Below are 21,154 nucleotides of genomic sequence, written 5' to 3'. Positions count from 1 at the left end.
CGATGCCAAAAAGTTTTTATTTTACATGGTAAAAAAAATCTGGTAAAATAAAACGTTTTTTGGCATCGGGACTACGAGTTGGTGCGACCTCTCCTTTCCTTTTTAACCCATTTAGGCCTGACGTCAAAATGTATAAAATGTCTTCTAAATCCTGACAGTTTTCTGTCAGGATTTGCGCAACATTTTCACGATTTAAAAAAAATAGCAGACATACAAGCTCGTAGCGCGCCACTCGGTGGCGCGCTATGAGCTTGTAGATCTGCTATTTTTCAATAGCTAAAGTATAACAGAATGCTTTAAAACACCAAAACGGGTTCCCGCCCAAAATGGGTTAAAATATATCTCCCGTGGTCAGCACCTCCCTACTCTTGGTGTGCGCTCCTACCTCTTTGATTTCATTGTGTCATAAAGCCATGCAATCTGATTAATCGATCAGAATAAAGCAGCAGTTATCTCCAGGGTTAACTGATTAATTTGTTGGGGAATCAATCATTATTTTATTGTTTTATTATTCTGCCAATCGGCCAAGCCGTTATCTCAGTCAGCCTCTACTTTTCATCTCTCTTTCAATCCCCCTCCCCTGCGCCCCGCCCCCTCTGGTATCCGTCTCTCTGGGTGGGTGGCAAGGACTCACATGCTGTTGAACAGTTCCCTGTACGTCTCGTCTCCTTTGCCCTCAGACATCAGGCTGTCCAGCTTGTCTATAAGCTTGGCCTCCACCTGACAGGGATCACAGTCACACATCACAATCAGGTGATTACAGTCGGGACTCGCAATCAGAAGCACAGACACTTTATTCCGGGTTTGACTTGCTTGGGGGGGGTGGGATGATGGGAAAGGGAAATACATGCCTCTGCTTGATATAAAATCGCCATCCACCCAAACGCCGGGGAAATAGCCGATCTACATGCTCACAATGCATCGCATCGCGACACGCTGTGAGCTTGTAGATCGCCTATTTTCTCTTCTTGGGAATATTTCTGAAAATGATTGAACGTGATTCTCATAATAGTGTGGTTCCCTTTTTTCCATTTCCTTGAAAAGTGACGGTTTTGGACATACAAGGATCCCACCCGACAGCGACGATAACAGTCCCTGCGTGCACCCCAGTGACTCTAGTTCAGGTTAGCTATACCTGCACCCCAGTGACTCTAGTTCAGGTTAGCTATACCTGCACCCCAGTGACTCTAGTTCAGGTTAGCTATACCTGCACCCCAGTGACTCTAGTTCAGGTTAGCTATACCTGCACCCCAGTGACTCTAGTTCAGGTTAGCTATACCTGCACCCCAGTGACTCTAGTTCAGGTTAGCTATACCTGCACCCCAGTGACTCTAGTTCAGGTTAGCTATACCTGCACCCCAGTGACTCTAGTTCAGGTTAGCTATACCTGCACCCCAGTGACTCTAGTTCAGGTTAGCTATACCTGCACCCCAGTGACTCTAGTTCAGGTTAGCTATACCTGCACCCCAGTGACTCTAGTTCAGGTTAGCTATACCTGCACCCCAGTGGCTCTAGTACCTGCACCCCAGTGGCTCTAGTTCAGGTTAGCTATACCTGCACCCCAGTGACTCTAGTTCAGGTTAGCTATACCTGCACCCCAGTGGCTCTAGTTCAGGTTAGCTATACCTGCACCCCAGTGGCTCTAGTTCAGGTTAGCTATACCTGCACCCCAGTGACTCTAGCCCATTTTGACCTGAGATCAGATTCTAAAAATGTCTTCTACATCCTGACAGTTTTCTGAAAAAGCTATGTTTCTATGTCAGTCGTTCTTCGATTTTTCAAAAATAGCAGACCTACAAGCTCGTAGCGCGCCACTCGGTGGCGCGCTATGAGCTTGTAGATCTGCTATTTTTCAATAGCTAAAGCATAACATAATGCTAACACCAAAAGGGGCTCCCGCCCAAAATGGGCTAGTTCAGGTTAGCTATATACCTGCTCCCGGTGAGCTGTGTACCTGTTTGAAGTTCCCACTGCGTCTCTGTTCCCAGTCCATCATGTCATGGAAGATGGGGATCATGACGTTCCTCAGGTCCGGCTGAGGAACCAGCGTCACCTCCAGGAAGGGACCGATCATCGCCGGGATGAAGTTTAGCTTGTGCTCCCCTGCAGGGGGAAACAAGGGCTCATGGCTTCAGAGTCTGAACCAGAGGCTACTGCATTGCATCCAAAAGGACGCAGTCATTCTAAAATAGTGGTTCTCCTTGACATGAAAATGTCAAGGACCCCCAAATTCATATGTATATCTAGTTACAGACTCCCGTCTGAAATTATTTTGTGCCAGGGACCCCATAAGATAAGTTTTTTTTATCCCATTTTGACCCGAGATCAGATTCTAAAAATGTCTTCTACATCCTGACAGTTTTCTGAAAAAGCTATGTTTCTATGTCAGTGGTTCTTCGATTTTTCAAAAATAGCAGACCTACAAGCACCGAGTGGCGCGCTATGAGCTTGTAGATCTGCTATTTTTCAATAACCAAAAGGGGTTCCCGCCCAAAATGGGTTAAAACACGTTCTTTTTTTTCTCCTTTTTTTCCTAATTGTCCCCTCTAATTGGCCCGTGGGCCTTAATTCATACAAATCTGGGGGTCCTTGAAATTAAAAACCCCTGTCCAATGCCATATTACATACATCACACATTCCATAAATCAACATGAATTATTCCTGAGAAAACAACATTAGTCTTGATGTGTACTGATGCTGTAACCTTGCTGTCTTTCTTGCATATTTGTGCTTTTTTATTTTATTTTTTTCCATCTTGATCAACCATGGTTTAAAATGTGCTTAACCAATACATTTTAATTTGATTAGAATTGGGGGAAAAAACAATATAACTTCCATTGTGTGTGAGTGTGTGTGTGTGTGTGTGTGTGTGTGTGTGTGTGTGTGTGTGTGTGTGTGTGTGTGTGTGTGTGTGTGTGTGTGTGTGTGTGTGTGTGTGTGTGTGTGTGTGTGTGTGTGTGTGTGTTCATATATTGTTTCTGTGTGTGAACTCCAGTAATTATAGCATTTGTCTACTATTTTTATTTTTATTTCCTGAATTGATGTTTGGCAACACATACTGTAGTGTCCATTTGTTTGTCTTATTGCTTTCTGTATGTCTCTGTCTATTCTTGTTCATGAAAAATGAATACAATTTAAGTTGGGGAAAAAAAATTGGAACAAAAAAGTAAAGGTGTTTCATCCCTACCTAGGTTCTGCCACATGCTGAAGATCTCACAGCCCATCATGACCCTCATATCTCCATACCTGAATACAAAGAGAACACAAGATCGTGCGTGTGTGTTCGTGCATGTACGTACGTGCACATGCATTTATGTACACCGTACAGTACATATACATGTACTGTACATGCATGTGAGTTTGCATACACTTACTTTTCCAGTGTCCTCTTCCGCTTGGAGGGAGAGAAGGACTCCAGCTGAAGACAGGGCTGGTTGATAAATATCACAGACAGGTAGAAATAGGAGTCCCACACCTGCAGGTGACAGAGTGGTACTGCAGTTATTAAACGTCACACAAAAGCTCGTCTCCCCCTTGCTGATAGGGTCAGTTATTCCAGAGGCGTATCTACAATAAGGCGGGGGCAGGCCTCCGCCTGTCCAAATCCATTTCTGGCCTGGCCAAAATCCATACAATGAGGAAAAAAGAAGACAAAAACAAGACCTGAGAACTATTAATGGACAGCTGATTGGCCGTCGCGGTAGAGCGCGACCCTCAATCACCAATTGGAATGTAAATGCATGCCTTTCAGCCTTTGTATCCTACTCGTCTGGCAGGTATATCTCTTTGAAAACCTTTAGTGCTACGATTGTGTGCGGGGAGACAACAATTAACACATGATCTTGCCTGCCCAAAACGTAATTCCTGGATACGCCACTGTTGCTGATAGGGTCAGTTATTCCCCTCCGTTTGCACATTCATTGATTCAAAAACTCACAAAAACTCACAAACATATTTAATCTTGAACCTAAGGCAACTAAAACATTTAGCAAGACCAATTCAATTAACACTGAGGCGGGATTGGTTTTCAGCCGTCAATTCCAGCTGAAAATAAAATTAACGTTGTAGCAAGCATTACATCTCAACCGATTGCTTTCTCTGCCACGCACCCGTGCTGGAAAGAGCCGATCTACCAGTTCCCAATGTATCACAAGATGACACTATGTGATCTTGCAGATCTGCCATTTTCAGATTAGGTCTGCTATGAATCAGGCGTAATCCTTCTGCCCATTTATCTCAATAAAGTAAATACTAAGGGGATGTGACTGCACACTCCTATTAAAATGAAAATACCACCAACAACAATAGAATGTGCTCTGGGACATGTAAGCACTCAATATCTATTAAGTACAACATAATTACTAAACACAAAAGGCTACTTAGAGTGCATGTGTGAAAGGCAGTTATGGGGGGTGGGTGGATGTGTTCACTCTGGCGGAAACAAATATGTTCAGTTGGCTTGATGAACGAGCGAGCTGCTGTGCGCGCCTTCTGAGAACCTTGGCAATAGCCCTGTGCTGTGGGCAGTTCAGAAACCTGTCCACCAGTGACATCATCGATGGGGAATCGAAGCTAATAGAAACTGCAGGCTTTCTTTTCCCGAAAAGTTGCAATGCAAGAATGGAAGCCATCGTTTTCACGACAATAAAATCTAAATATATTTTAAAACAAATGTTGTTTTAACGATGATGTCACTGTTGGACGGGTTTAAAATTGTATTGTTTTATACTTTTACTCCACACTACTGTATCTCAAAGGCAAATATTGTACTCTACTCAACTACAATTATTTAACAGCTTTAGTTACAAGTTACTTTGCAGATTTATACAAACCATATATTAAACTATACATTATTATGATGTCTTATTATTATACAGCTATCCAGAAACATTAAAGGACCACTTCACCACTTTTCAACATCTCTTCATATAATTGGTCCTCACTAATGTTCATGATAAAACACCACAATTTTGTCCTACTCAGTCTGTGTCTCATAGGAGGGCTTTGGGCAGTTCGGACACCCGTCCACCAGTGACATCATCATTAGGCAGATTTATTTTTAAACAAGATTTGTTTTAAAATATATTTAGATTTGTATTATCGTGAGAACGATGGCTTCAACTTTTGCATTGCAACTTTTCAGGAAAAGAAAGCCTGCCGTTTCTATTAGCTTGGATTCACCATCGATGATGTCACTGGTGGACGGGTTTCTGAACTGCCCACAGCCTTCCTATGAGACACATACTGAGTAGGAAAAAATGGTGGTATTTTATCATGAACATTAGTTAAGACCAATTATAGGAAGAGAAGTTGAAAAGTGGTGAAGTGGTCCTTTAAGTATTTAAAGTCAGACCCACCTTTACCAGCTGCAACATTGAAATGATGCACACGTACAGTAAATACATTACAAAATATGTGGACATTGTGGAATTACTACACCTTTCACTTCAGGTGCACAGACCTCGCTGTACAACTCGTTCGTCCTTACCTTGTAGTCAAAGTTGTCGTTGAGGAAGTTTTTCCTCAGGGCATCAGAAAGGTAGAGGACAGTCGTGATGATCACACTGAAAGAAAGACAGAGGGAGTGTTGATTTTGACAGCAAATTGTGATTTTAGTTTTAGTCAGTTTTAGTTTTCATTTAGTTTTAGTCACATTTTAGTCACCTGGAATGTTTTACTGTTATTGTTATATATTTAGTCTTAGTTTTAGTCATCATAGCTTAGTTTTCATTTAGTTTGTAGTGAGTGACAGAGAGGTTAAACATGTTGGTGACCAGGGGTGAGTGACAGAGAGGTCTTACTTGTTGGTGACCAGGGGTGAGTGACAGAGAGGTTAAACATGTTGGTGACCAGGGGTGAGGGACAGAGAGGTCTTACATGTTGGTGACCAGGGGTGAGTGACAGAGAGGTTAAACATGTTGGTGACCAGGGGTGAGTGACAGAGAGGTCTTACTTGTTGGTGACCAGGGGTGAGTGACAGAGAGGTTAAACATGTTGGTGACCAGGGGTGAGGGACAGAGAGGTCTTACTTGTTGGTGACCAGGGGTGAGTGACAGAGAGGTTAAACATGTTGGTGACCAGGGGTGAGGGACAGAGAGGTCTTACATGTTGGTGACCAGGGGTGAGTGACAGAGAGGTTAAACATGTTGGTGACCAGGGGTGAGTGACAGAGAGGTTAAAGATGTTGGTGACCAGGGGTGAGTGACAGAGAGGTTAAACATGTTGGTGACCAGGGGTGAGTGACAGAGAGGTCTTACTTGTTGGTGACCAGGGGTGAGTGACAGAGAGGTTAAACATGTTGGTGACCAGGGGTGAGGGACAGAGAGGTCTTACATGTTGGTGACCAGGGGTGAGTGACAGAGAGGTTAAACATGTTGGTGACCAGGGGTGAGTGACAGAGAGGTTAAAGATGTTGGTGACCAGGGGTGAGGGACAGAGAGGTTAAACATGTTGGTGACCAGGGGTGAGTGACAGAGAGGTTAAACATGTTGGTGACCAGGGGTGAGGGACAGAGAGGTCTTACATGTTGGTGACCAGGGGTGAGTGACAGAGAGGTTAAACATGTTGGTGACCAGGGGTGAGTGACAGAGAGGTTAAACATGTTGGTGACCAGGGGTGAGTGACAGAGAGATTAAACATGTTGGTGACCAGGGGTGAGGGACAGAGAGGTTAAACATGTTGGTGACCAGGGGTGAGTGACAGAGAGGTTAAACATGTTGGTGACCAGGGGTGAGTGACAGAGAGATTAAACATGTTGGTGACCAGGGGTGAGGGACAGAGAGGTTAAACATGTTGGTGACCAGGGGTGAGTGACAGAGAGGTTAAACATGTTGGTGACCAGGGGTGAGGGACAGATAGGTCTTACTTGTTGGTGACCAGGGGTGAGGGACAGAGAGGTTAAACATGTTGGTGACCAGGGGTGAGGGACAGAGAGGTCTTACTTGTTGGTGACCAGGGGTGAGTGACAGAGAGGTTAAACATGTTGGTGACCAGGGGTGAGGGACAGAGAGGTTAAACATGTTGGTGACCAGGGGTGAGTGACAGAGAGGTTAAACATGTTGGTGACCAGGGGTGAGTGACAGAGAGGTTAAACATGTTGGTGACCAGGGGTGAGTGACAGAGAGGTTAAACATGTTGGTGACCAGGGGTGAGTGACAGAGAGTTTAAACATGTTGGTGACCAGGGGTGAGTGACAGAGAGGTTAAACATGTTGGTGACCAGGGGTGAGTGACAGAGAGGTTAAACATGTTGGTGACCAGGGGTGAGTGACAGAGAGGTTAAACATGTTGGTGACCAGGGGTGAGGGACAGAGAGGTTAAACATGTTGGTGACCAGGGGTGAGGGACAGAGAGGTTAAACATGTTGGTGACCAGGGGTGAGTGACAGAGAGGTTAAACATGTTGGTGACGTAGGGTGAGTGACAGAGAGGTTAAACATGTTGGTGACCAGGGGTGAGGGACAGAGAGGTTAAACATGTTGGTGACCAGGGGTGAGGGACAGAGAGGTTAAACATGTTGGTGACCAGGGGTGAGTGACAGAGAGGTTAAACATGTTGGTGACCAGGGGTGAGGGACAGAGAGGTTAAACATGTTGGTGACCAGGGGTGAATGACAGAGAGGTCTTACTTGTTGGTGACCAGGGGTGAGTGACAGAGAGGTTAAACATGTTGGTGACCAGGGGTGAGGGACAGAGAGGTCTTACATGTTGGTGACCAGGGGTGAGTGACAGAGAGGTTAAACATGTTGGTGACCAGGGGTGAGTGACAGAGAGGTTAAAGATGTTGGTGACCAGGGGTGAGGGACAGAGAGGTTAAACATGTTGGTGACCAGGGGTGAGTGACAGAGAGGTTAAACATGTTGGTGACCAGGGGTGAGGGACAGAGAGGTCTTACATGTTGGTGACCAGGGGTGAGTGACAGAGAGGTTAAACATGTTGGTGACCAGGGGTGAGTGACAGAGAGGTTAAACATGTTGGTGACCAGGGGTGAGTGACAGAGAGATTAAACATGTTGGTGACCAGGGGTGAGGGACAGAGAGGTTAAACATGTTGGTGACCAGGGGTGAGTGACAGAGAGGTTAAACATGTTGGTGACCAGGGGTGAGTGACAGAGAGATTAAACATGTTGGTGACCAGGGGTGAGGGACAGAGAGGTTAAACATGTTGGTGACCAGGGGTGAGTGACAGAGAGGTTAAACATGTTGGTGACCAGGGGTGAGGGACAGATAGGTCTTACTTGTTGGTGACCAGGGGTGAGGGACAGAGAGGTTAAACATGTTGGTGACCAGGGGTGAGGGACAGAGAGGTCTTACTTGTTGGTGACCAGGGGTGAGTGACAGAGAGGTTAAACATGTTGGTGACCAGGGGTGAGGGACAGAGAGGTTAAACATGTTGGTGACCAGGGGTGAGTGACAGAGAGGTTAAACATGTTGGTGACCAGGGGTGAGTGACAGAGAGGTTAAACATGTTGGTGACCAGGGGTGAGTGACAGAGAGGTTAAACATGTTGGTGACCAGGGGTGAGTGACAGAGAGGTTAAACATGTTGGTGACCAGGGGTGAGTGACAGAGAGGTTAAACATGTTGGTGACCAGGGGTGAGTGACAGAGAGGTTAAACATGTTGGTGACCAGGGGTGAGTGACAGAGAGGTTAAACATGTTGGTGACCAGGGGTGAGGGACAGAGAGGTTAAACATGTTGGTGACCAGGGGTGAGGGACAGAGAGGTTAAACATGTTGGTGACCAGGGGTGAGTGACAGAGAGGTTAAACATGTTGGTGACCAGGGGTGAGGGACAGATAGGTCTTACTTGTTGGTGACCAGGGGTGAGGGACAGAGAGGTTAAACATGTTGGTGACCAGGGGTGAGGGACAGAGAGGTCTTACTTGTTGGTGACCAGGGGTGAGTGACAGAGAGGTTAAACATGTTGGTGACCAGGGGTGAGGGACAGAGAGGTTAAACATGTTGGTGACCAGGGGTGAGTGACAGAGAGGTTAAACATGTTGGTGACCAGGGGTGAGTGACAGAGAGGTTAAACATGTTGGTGACCAGGGGTGAGTGACAGAGAGGTTAAACATGTTGGTGACCAGGGGTGAGTGACAGAGAGGTTAAACATGTTGGTGACCAGGGGTGAGTGACAGAGAGGTTAAACATGTTGGTGACCAGGGGTGAGTGACAGAGAGGTTAAACATGTTGGTGACCAGGGGTGAGTGACAGAGAGGTTAAACATGTTGGTGACCAGGGGTGAGGGACAGAGAGGTTAAACATGTTGGTGACCAGGGGTGAGGGACAGAGAGGTTAAACATGTTGGTGACCAGGGGTGAGTGACAGAGAGGTTAAACATGTTGGTGACGTAGGGTGAGTGACAGAGAGGTTAAACATGTTGGTGACCAGGGGTGAGGGACAGAGAGGTTAAACATGTTGGTGACCAGGGGTGAGGGACAGAGAGGTTAAACATGTTGGTGACCAGGGGTGAGTGACAGAGAGGTTAAACATGTTGGTGACCAGGGGTGAGGGACAGAGAGGTTAAACATGTTGGTGACGTAGGGTGAGTGACAGAGAGGTTAAACATGTTGGTGACCAGGGGTGAGTGACAGAGAGGTTAAACATGTTGGTGACCAGGGGTGAGTGACAAAGAGGTTAAACATGTTGGTGACCAGGGGTGAGTGACAGAGAGGTTAAACATGTTGGTGACGTAGGGTGAGTGACAGAGAGGTTAAACATGTTGGTGACCAGGGGTGAGTGACAGAGGTTAAACATGTTGGTGACCAGGGGTGAGTGACAGAGAGGTTAAACATGTTGGTGACCAGGGGTGAGGGACAGAGAGGTTAAACATGTTGGTGACCAGGGGTGAGGGACAGAGAGGTTAAACATGTTGGTGACCAGGGGTGAGTGACAGAGAGTTTAAACATGTTGGTGACGTAGGGTGAGTGACAGAGAGGTTAAACATGTTGGTGACCAGGGGTGAGGGACAGAGAGGTTAAACATGTTGGTGACCAGGGGTGAGGGACAGAGAGGTTAAACATGTTGGTGACCAGGGGTGAGTGACAGAGAGGTTAAACATGTTGGTGACCAGGGGTGAGTGACAGAGAGGTTAAACATGTTGGTGACGTAGGGTGAGGGACAGAGAGGTTAAACATGTTGGTGACCAGGGGTGAGGGACACAGAGGTCTTACTTGTTGGTGACGTAGGGTGAGGGACAGAGAGGTTAAACATGTTGGTGACCAGGGGTGAGGGACACAGAGGTCTTACTTGTTGGTGACCAGGGGTGAGTGACAGATAGGTTAAACATGTTGGTGACCAGGAGTGAGGGACAGAGAGGTCTTACTTGTTGGTGACCAGGCGCATGACGGTCCAGTCCTTGGGGAACATCTCCGGTCGGATCAGGATCCTGAACACCGTGAAGATCTGGAGCAGGAAGTCCTGGGATCACATGCACATACAGGAGAAACCTTACCACTGGCTGCCATTAAATGCCTTCACTTTTATGCTTATTTATTTGGTTCAAGGCACAGAATGTTCATATCGATTCAAATTCAATTCATATGAGTATTATGGCAGTTTAACGACACGTAAAAAAAAAAAAAACACGTTGCAAAGCGATGCGTTGTGAGCTTGCAGATCGGCCTTTTGGCAATTTGTATCTCTTATTCTCTTCACAATAGGGAGGCCGCAACCAGAGGCTATGAAAAAAGCTTGGGAACCCCTGGATTAAGTGACCAGAGAGAGAGAGAGAGAGAGAGAGAGAGAGAGAGGAGGAAAGAGATGTGCCTCGAGCCAGAACCAAATCCAGTAGCTCATGATTATTAAGCACAACAGCAGCACCAGGGTGCAACATTATAGGTCCCTCGCTGCCTTTGTGGTGCAGCAAAAACTGAAATTGGAGATGAAACACCAACACTTGGCAATGTTCCAAGCAGACAGACACGCAACACACACTGCATGAACTATTTAATCGCTCTTTGATGGTGTGAGGCTTCCGGGATTGGCCAGACTGCGACCTGAATGGCTCACAGCCAGCACGTTCTCATGTTCAAGACCAATGTTTTTTTCCTTGATATGTTTGCCCCCTTTTTTACATTTGACAAAAGTGGAGAGAGTTGTGGAAGAACAATTGTAGGTGCTTCTGTCTGTGGCCCATTGACAGTGTGCACACGGAAATGCGTCGATGATCGATCCGGCCGTTTGTGAGATTACTGTGTCTCCAGACACACAAGCGTGCGCACATGCACGCACGCACGCACACATACAGTTGGGTGCCACCGATATTGTCCCTTATCATTTGACCCATTTAGGCCTGACCTCAAAAATTTTCTGAAATAAATATTTTCAAGATTTTTCAAAAATAGCAGACCTACAAGCTCGTAGCGCGCCACTCGGTGGCGCGCTATGAGCTTGTAGATCTGCTATTTTTCAATAGCTAAATTATAACATAATGTTTAAAACACCAAAAGGGGTTCCCACCCAAAATGGGTTAACTGTCCTTTTGTGCAGATCACGCAAACCTCAGCAAAAAGAAAAGGACAATATCGATGGCCTCCAACTGTACACACACACACACACACACACACGCACAGAACCACTTCTAGAAGGCTAGAATACTACAGAGGTATTGCGTCGTTTTAATTGAGAATAGGGGTGTCCAAACTTTTTTCAAAGGGGGCCATATTAGAAAATATAAAAAAACCCAAGGGCCAACTACATAATTATATGATGTACCTTCGGACTATAACAAAGTCACATACATATACATCGCATTTAAATTATTCAATTTAACTATCATCAATATTATGATCAAATGTATGATCAATCAATGATGATGATATCAATATTTAATATCAATGGTCTTTTGTCAGGTGTGTTCTGTGAACAAAAAGTGTAACTCGGCCGTTTTTTCAGCCATATGTCATATTACGAAATGTAACCAGACGAGCATGGTAAAAAAATAAAAATAAAAAAAAATACAAGGAACAAGGAACACTGACATAATGATACTCTGGGAAAAAACTTCAATGAAAAACTTCATGACCATAGGTGAGAGTAGGAACACTTCATGACCATAGGTGAGAGTAGGAACGAAGATTGCTCGGTAGACAGAGAGAGCTTTGCCTTCTGGCTCAACTCTCTTTTCGTCACAACAGTGCGGTACAGCGACTGCAATACCGCCCCTGCCGCTCCGATTCTCCGGCTGATCTCCTTCTCCGTCCTCCCCTCACTCGTGAACATGAGAACATGTGACCAATATATCGTTGCTGTCGGTGCAGATCCACACATTTTAATTTATTTTTTTCGTAAATGCCATACTTAGTTGATCATACTACGGGACAAAATAATACAAAGTAGCAGATCTGCAAGCTCAAAGCTTGTCGATTTTCAAACGACATCTTGTCCTTATGTGTTATGTTCGAGGTCAGTTTGAGAGATTGGCGCGGGGCTTAAAGTTGATATTTGCTCAGTAAAATGGAGAGGTGGAACAATAAAGGCAAGCAGTTTTCCTGCTGTCTTGTTTCACTGCTCTCTGAATTGCCCATCTGCTCTGCTGCGTCTAATCCCTCAGGTCACTGCTGTAAGTGACGAGGCTTTTGTAGTCACCTCAACACAACACATTTGAGTCTTTAATCCGTTCCAAAGCAGCAGACACACACACACACACACACACACACGCACACGCACACGCACACGCACAGGCACAGGCACAGGCACAGGCACACGCACACACTTTGTATTACTATACTTGGGGAGTGAATCAAAATTGTAAGCACAGTGAGTTTCTAAATGTTTTACCATTGCTTGGGGAATTTTGTTGTTTGTTAACGAGCGTGTACATGCGCGCGCACACATTTTAACAATGTATTCATGTGCACACAAAGAGAACTGTGATTGTCACAGACAGTACAATGTGAAAACAAGCCCAAAGTGACTTTGGACTTGTTTTCCTGGAAAGTAGTTTTTTTACAGTACAGTACTTAATCCATTGAGACCTGGAACGCATCCATGTCACGTTAGCGTTTAACCACATTAACCATTAACCCATTTTGGACGGGAACCCCTTTTGGTGTTTTAAACATTGTTATAATTTAGCTATTGAAAAATAGCAGATCTACAAGCTCATAGCGCGCCACCGAGTGGCGCGCTATGAACTTGTAGGTCTGCTATTTTTGAAAAATCGTTAAAATGTGCCTCAAATCTTTCCGAAAATTGTCATGATTTAGAAAACTTTTTTTTTTTAATTTCGACGTCAGGCCTGAATGGGTTAAGTAAATGTACTTAGTAACTTTTCACCACTGATGAGAAGTGGTGAAACAGGCACTCAGTGTGTCTCCTTCCTCCTGCAGGGCTATCCATCTCAACCAGATAAGTAGTTTGGATCAAACTAACGCTGCATGATTGCGGCGGTCTCCTCTATCTTACATAAAACACCCTCGCTGCGTCAAGGCGATAATCATTTTCGTTCGACGATGGCTGCCACAGGCGCCTCAACCTCCCCCCCCTCACAGTCTGACAATAATGTATTCTCAGAATAGCAATATCCGTCCCCTGTGGGGTGAACTCAGTGATGGGGTTTTCTCACAATATCTTTCTCTCTCAGAGAGAGAGAGAGAGATATAGGTGTTAAAACAAAAAAATGGCAATAAAAAAAAAAATATATATAGTATAAACATGAACAGATCTACAGGCTAGAGCAGTATGTATAGGGAGCTGATTGTCTATTTTCGCTATTCGTTGTACAGCTAAGTATATAGGGCTAAATCAAAAAGTTAAAACGTACCCTTTAGGTAGAAAATGACCTTTGTCTGTGGAACATATTTAATGTCATAATTATGTGACTGACCCAGAACATCTTTACTTTATCAGTAGGAGTGGAGCTCCTCGTGCATCTTCTGCTATTTCAGATAGCAGCTGATGTTTTTTGAGCACCAAACCCTCCAGGATACTTTTTTGACCAGATAAACAAAACTAGCAAACCAACAAGTACGAAATGCCTCTGTCTCTCCATCTCTCTCCCTCGCTCTCTGACTGCAGTGAAAGTTATAGCAAAACTTCTCCCTCGAAACCCACGTCACAGGCAGCGATGTGGGTGAGCCCACCCACTGTGAATGTCTGGGGATGAGTGAGTCCATTAGAGAGAGAGAGAGAGAGAGGAGAGAGAGAGAGAGAGAGAGAGAGAGAGAGAGAAATACAGTATTTGCACACCACGGCTATCTATCACAATGCAGGTGCGCGGCACGAGTTTCCGCCACTGCAGTGGGTGACTCATTCACTTCTCAGAGGTTCTTATGGTTGCTGATGTGAGTGGGCGAGCTGGATGGTAATGGAGAGAGAGAGAGAGAGAGAGAGAGAGAGAGAGAGAGAGATGGAGACCGCCGAGAAATGGAGAGGAGGTGAGAAAAAGACAGCGAGAAAATGAATCACTCCAGAACAGTAATCAAGAGATGAACAGGCTGTATCGTTGCTGTCGGGCAGAAACCTTGTATCTTTCTGTATACTTTTTATGTTTTTTTTGTTGTTTTTCCATCACTTAAGGGCCAAGAGTGTCAAGCAAAAGTAGTGCAAATAGCCGATCTACAAGCTCAAACGCTTTGCGATGCATCGCTTTAGAAGCTTGTAGATCTGCAATGTTCACTATTTCAGAGAGATACTAGGTTTCCGACTATATTCAGGATGAGGTTTCACTTTGAACGGATGGGGCGGCCACTGTTAGTTTACAGGTTTCCAAAGTAGGCGGGCCAGAGGGGGCCCAGCAGGGGGGAACAATTGGAAAGGAGAGCGATATACACATGAGCAGGCTTTGCATGGGTATATTAATGCATGAAGTCTTTTATTTTGTGGGTGATCACTGGTATCGGGTGGGAGTGGCCTTTGTTTTTTGTTATGTTGTCCTTGTTCATGTAGGCATGGATGTATTTGTTGTAATGTTCTGTCTATTGTACTCTTTGTGTATATTTGTGATAAGGACCCCCTTCGCACAAAGTATTGACAATAACAACCTCACAACGCATTGTGTTGCTAACATACTGCAACATGCACGCACGCACATACACACAGGTGCATGTTCCTACCCTCAGGTCATCTTTGTTGGTGAATTTCTGCAGCAGCTTTTGGTAGTGTTTGTCACTCATCTGACGGAGCAGAGCCAGCAGGCACGCCACAAACTCCCCCTGCAACGCAACACACACACGCACGCACGCACGCACGCACGCACGCACGCACGCACGCACGCACGCACGCACGCACGCACAAAAAACAAAAAACAAACAAAAATGAGAATGACTTTCATCATTTTCATCACTGCAGTCCTCATCGCTATCATGTTGATGAGGATAATATTCTTGTTGGCTCACCAATACAGCAATCAGCAAGAAGACGAGACGGACCGGTATTATTGAATTTAGAGAACTATCACACTATACGGGTATTGATTTGGAAAGTATACTCTCCAAAGTAACTAAGACTTGTGGGTTCTCAAACGTTCTCGTGTCATTGATTTCTCCTTGACACATTTTCATTCGCCGATTGATTCTCCTTACTCTCCATGCCCCACGCCCCCCCTCCCCCACACCCACCCCCTCCCTCCCTTCTTTTTAGTTTGTCTTTTCTGAAAACCAAGTCCCCCAGAAAGGCTGGTGCAGCGTTGAAGCCACAAGACGTATAGTGGTCGAAGCTGGAACTGCAGGCGGACCCCTGCATTTAACACGAGGAAACCGCGCCGCGCAGCTGGGGTATTTAGACCTGACCGAATTTTAAAAAAAGGTCTTCTAAATCCTAAAGGTTTTCTGTAAACACAGTTTCTCAAACTATTTCATGTCAAGGACCCCCAGAATTAGATGTATTTGGCCGCCGACCCCCATCTGAATATATGTTGTTCCGGGCACCCCCAGAAGCAAAGATAGGAGTTAAAAACGTTCGCTCTGAAAGAATATATATTCAAAGATTTGATGAGCTTGTAGATCTGCTATTTTTCCAATAGCTAAAGTATAACATAACGCTGAAAACACCAAAAGGGGTTTAACATTGAGCACTTCGGCATTTTGGACACCAAATTTTGGTTGTCCGAATCATAAAAATGCGGAAGTAGACCGTTCTTCCGGGTGCTTCAAAACGCCACTGAGCAACTTCCACTGAAATGAATAAGCAGGGGCCGCCCTCTATCCTTTATGACTCTATGCTGAAAACAAACACAGAAGCAACGTACGGTGACGTCCTGGAACTGCAAGCGGAGAGCGCCCCCTGTGGGCTGGGGTCTGTTGGTGATCTCCAGGATGGTTCTCAGCAGAACCCCCAGTAGACTGTCCACGATCAGCTCCACCTCCTCCGACACCACCGCCTCCTGCACACACACACACACACACACACACACACACACACACACACACACACACACACACACACACACACACACACACACACACACACACACACACACACACACACACACACACACACACACACACACACACACACACACACACACACACACACACACACACACACACACACACACACACACACACACACACACACACACACACGTCCCAGGCTTTACATTTTACAATTCAGTGAATTACCGCCACGGTGAGAGTTAGTTATATTCTAATCAAATATCCGGTTGTAATACATAATGTAATCTCTGTTCTTCTTTGTGTCTGCAGGTCTTCTAGCCTAGACAGTGCAAGTGAGAGAATGCAGCTGAGGTAAAGTGTGTGTGTGTGTGTGTGTGTGTGTGTGTGTGTGTGTATGTGTGTGTGTGTGTGTGTGTGTGTGTGTGTGTGTGTGTGTGTGTGTGTGTGTGTGTGTGTGTGTTTTGAATTATTCATTTGACCATTCTCGTATTGGATTTTCAAACAGACCAGCGTAGACCTTGATCACAGATCCACTCTAAGGCTAATGATTGTAGGTGTGGCTTTAAAGATCAACAACATTCCATCCAACCAGCCCATGCAGTGCTTAATCTGTACAGGCTTTAATTAAAAGGTCTTGGAAGCAGCACAGGTTTTAATTAAAAAAAAGGTCCTATAAGCAGCAGGGAACAGGCACACCTGCCACAGCCCTGCTTCACTGCTGTTGCTAAGTAACCAGCGATTCAGACATTCCTACTTCCTCATCCCAGCAGTGGTGGACGTAAAGCAAATTAAGCATCTGTGTATCATCATTTTCTGCTATTCAAAAATAGCAGATATACAAGCTCGCAGCGCGTCACTTCGTGCCGCGCTGCGAGCTTGTACATCTGCTATTTTGGAGAAAAAATTATAATAATTGTGAGAACGAAGGCGCTTGTAGAAACAGACTCAGGTCTTTATGTGGGTTAACCCCTTTAGACCTGAGACCAGATTCTACAAAATGTCTTATAAATCATGAGTTTTCAGAAAAACCTATGTTTCCATGTCATTGGTTCTCAAACTATTTCCCCCATCTGAAAATATGTTGTTCCAGGCACCCCACCCAGAAGCAAAGATTCGAGTTAAAAACGTTCGCTCTGAAATAATATATATATTCAAAGATTTGCGTCACATTTTCAAGATTCTTAAAAAATAGCTAAAGTATAACCGAAAGGAGTTCCTCTCCTGAATGGGTCCTGAAGGACCGTTGGGGGTCCCAGGACCTCACCTTCTTGCATCTTGCATTTTGACATGGAAACCATTCTACAAATGTCTTCTAAATCCTGACAGTTTTCTGAATAACCCTATGTTTCTATGTCAGTGGTTCTCAAACATTTTCATGTCAAGGACCCCCAAGATTACATGTAATTGGCTCCCGACCCCCATCTGAAAATATGCTGTTCCAGGGACCTCCCCCAGAAGCAAAGATTTGAGTTAAAAACGTTCGCTCTTAAAGAATATTATATTCAAAGATCTGTGACACATTTTCACGATTCATCAAAAATAGCAGACCTACAAGCTCGTAGCGCGGCACTCGGTGCCGCGCTACGAGCTTGTAGATCTGCTATTTTTCAAAAGCTAAAGTATAACATAATGCTTAAAGGTACATTCAGTGATTTCACTTAATTCAACTATCACTTATTTTTTCTTATTTTTTGGATAATCCTCCCTACTATAAAGTGTGCTGACCATAAAGGAGTTCCTCCCTGTTCCCAGTGAGCCCCTGGGGTCAAAAAACCCTAGTTTCGGTTTGGGCTTTGGGTGGCAAAGCTTTCATCCAATCAGGATGAGAGGTGCCTTCCTCCAATCATGATCGAGTGTGGCTGGCATTGGTGCGTGTGCTGTTGGTCTGTTGTACTTCCCCCACTGTAGAGCGTGTGCATGTGCACATCTTGTTACCGGGTGGACCGGGTTTTTTTCCAAATCACCCAAATCACTGAATGCTCCTTTAAAACACCAAAAGGGGTTCCCGCCCAAAATGGGTTAAACCCCATGTACAGTACGCCACTCACCCCCGTGGTGCTTTCCTCCTTAACGATGAGTGACAGCATGCTGGTGAGGATGCGCGCGCACGTCACCAGATCCCTCTGCTCCTGCATGTGGGCATGCAGGAGACGCAGGACGACCGGCAGCAGGACACAGCGCGACTCTGCACCACACAAACACATGCACGCATGCACACACACACACACACACACACACACACGCACACGCGCGTGCACGCACGTGTCACACACACACACAGCAATTACATGAACATTATGTATTGAAAGTGTGCAGGTGTATTCACGTGCATCTTTTGATAAAGAAATGGACGCTATGTGTCAAGTGTGCTATGTCGGTGCGTCGTATACTGTAGACGAGCACAACAAACAAACGCACAACGTGTATGAGAATAACTGTATAGTCCCAGTTTTCAGAAGGCGGCATACGCAGTGGTGTCATACCAAAAGAAATGGTGACGTGCACGCGCAGGTATACGGAACAGGGCGGTGCACGTGCAACGCGTCCCCCTAGATTCGAGAGAAGACGCACCTAACCTCGGGTCACGAGATTTTCCAAGACGCACCAAGTATACCCAGTGCTGAGTTGTCTAGGTTTACTGGCGGTGGCCACCCCCCTATTTTAACAGTTTCACACCGTGTCAAGTATCCTGCCCAATTCAAGTAGCTACTACTTTGCATAACAACAGCTTTAACTGTTTACCTGATGCGCACGTTAACTTCTCATACACCGCACGGTAAGCCAGTAAGAAACACTGACACAGCAGTATGGCTCCGGTATAGAGCGTCGCAGTCCCGCCCCCTTTCATGACGACGCCAGGCCCAGGAAATAAATCCCAATGCATTTTCATAAAGTATTTATTTAAAGACCTTTCAAGCGTCGTACGAAGCCATGCTCGAGTCGTGACAAATCATGACAACAAACACAATATTTTGGATCAAACAAATAATTACAAAGAAGAAAAACAACCAAAAAAAAGTGTTGTAACCTGCCGTTTTTTTCTACTTTCTAATTCTTTGTTTGGCCCAAAACATTGTGTTTATTGTCATGAGACAAGAGCCAACAAGAGTTGGCTTTGTCCGTGGCGTAAACGTCTTTAAATAAATACTTTCTGAAATGTCTATGAGGAAAATGAACGGAGAATAATTTCCTGGACCCTGGTAGGGGCCGGGACTGCCAGTACTGCTGCTGTTTGTTCGGCACACAACAAGAATGCCTCCTCCACCATCAAAGAACCGATTCGTCCAAAGCAAACGTTTTAGTTCCGCTACTGTGCAGTAAAGAAGTTTGTCTGAGTATTTTAAGTCTACTTTTGTAGGGGCACGGTGGCACAGTCGGTAGTGCTGTCGCCTCACAGCTAGAAGGTCCTGGGTTCGATTCCCGCTGGGGACGCTGTGGGCGTTGGGGGCGTGTTCCCTCCTCCGCGTCATCAGTGCACATACCCGAAGTGGGGTTGGCGAAAGGGCCTTTCTGTGTGGAGTTTGCATGTTCTCCCTGTGTCCCCTAGGGTAGGTACCCTCACAAAAATATGCAGTAATTCTGGTCTCTAAACTACCTCCCCCTGGCCAGCCGGGGCGCCTGATGGAGGGGAAAGGAACTGGTCGGAATAACGTGTTCCTTCCACGCGCTACGTCCGGCCAGGGAAATTCCCCCCTGTCAGGTGAAAAGAAACAGCTTGGACTCCTCATTCATGGAAGGAGGCATGAGGTCAGTTCGCTGCCCCCCCAGGTTGGCAGAGGAAGTGTAGCGCCCAAGATTACATTAGATAATTGGCACTGGGTGAAAAAACTGGGTTGCAAAATCGTGGGATAAAAATTATAAAAATAAATAAAAAAAGTCTACTTTTGTAAAACTCTCATACACTATAAACAATATAGGCTAGGCTGTCAGCTGCTCTGTGTAGGTGCGTGCGCGCAAGTGCGTGCGTGTGCACGTGACGTTCCGTGGTAAAAAATCACCATTACACCACTGGGCATACATACTGTACGTACATATGTTTCGTGTTCCCATTCATTTTCCCATAGCTTCAATGGCTTAGCAGCAGATTTGAACTGGAAACACATTTGAAGGTGTCGTGTTGTTTGCAGTTCAAACTCAGCTTCCGAGCCAATGAAACAAAGCTATGAGGAAATGAACAGGAAATAGGTATGCCGCCTTCAGAAAACTGGGACTAGAGTAGAGCTCAATGCAGAGGTGAAGTATAGTAGAGGTTCTAGCCAGCAGATGGCGCCAAAAGTCTCAGCTGACAGCCTCATGGGGAGAATGAGAGGTTTCAGTGGATCAAAGTCACAGTCCTACTCTTTTGTCACACACATTACCACAGTGGAATTTGTTCTCATAATGTTGCTGTGTAGTATTGTCCCTTTATAGGTGACCTCTTAGTGAAAATGAAAGCCTTAGTTGTTGGTGACAGACTGAGGCAATGATGTTGAGATTATTTGTTTCTTTCCTCACCTCATCTTCACCCAAAATATTTTCTATCAATTACACCAGTGGATCTCAAACCTTTTCATGTCAAGGACCGCTAAGCTATAATATGTATTTGGCCACGGACCCCCATCTGAAAAGATTTTGTGCAAAAAGGACCCCTGTACAAGATTTGTGGTGTTAAAAAAAATGTCCAAAAATATATTCACGTGTTTTATAAAAGAAAAACCAAAAGCATGCCCAAATGGACAATTATAACATGGACCCAGCAGGGTTAAAATAACACAGCTTTAATTGTGTACAAGGCAATTTACACGTTTCCACATTATATTCGCCCTCCATCGCAAATAAAA

The 21,154-nt window shown here is 45.3% G+C and overlaps 1 protein-coding gene across 1 annotated transcript in view; it reads right to left on the bottom strand.

Moving 5' to 3' along the window:
• The window catches only part of dock4b (dedicator of cytokinesis 4b), a 275,073-nt gene that overhangs the window by 74,413 nt on the left and 179,506 nt on the right, over nt 1–21,154 (bottom strand). Inside the window, exons 24-32 of the mRNA XM_079494185.1 lie at nt 18,383–18,519; nt 16,187–16,321; nt 15,054–15,152; nt 10,322–10,416; nt 5,489–5,564; nt 3,375–3,475; nt 3,188–3,246; nt 1,955–2,103; nt 635–720 (exon numbers count right to left, since the gene is read on the bottom strand). Coding sequence (XP_079350311.1) covers nt 635–720; nt 1,955–2,103; nt 3,188–3,246; nt 3,375–3,475; nt 5,489–5,564; nt 10,322–10,416; nt 15,054–15,152; nt 16,187–16,321; nt 18,383–18,519 — 937 coding nt within the window. The remainder of the gene's footprint in view (nt 1–634; nt 721–1,954; nt 2,104–3,187; nt 3,247–3,374; nt 3,476–5,488; nt 5,565–10,321; nt 10,417–15,053; nt 15,153–16,186; nt 16,322–18,382; nt 18,520–21,154) is intronic.

Source organism: Electrona antarctica (assembly GCF_951216825.1).
Source record: "Electrona antarctica genome assembly, chromosome: 23".
Lineage (NCBI taxonomy): Eukaryota > Metazoa > Chordata > Actinopteri > Myctophiformes > Myctophidae > Electrona > Electrona antarctica.
Note: the sequence above shows the minus strand (reverse complement) of the source record. Positions and strands in the feature narration are given on the sequence as shown.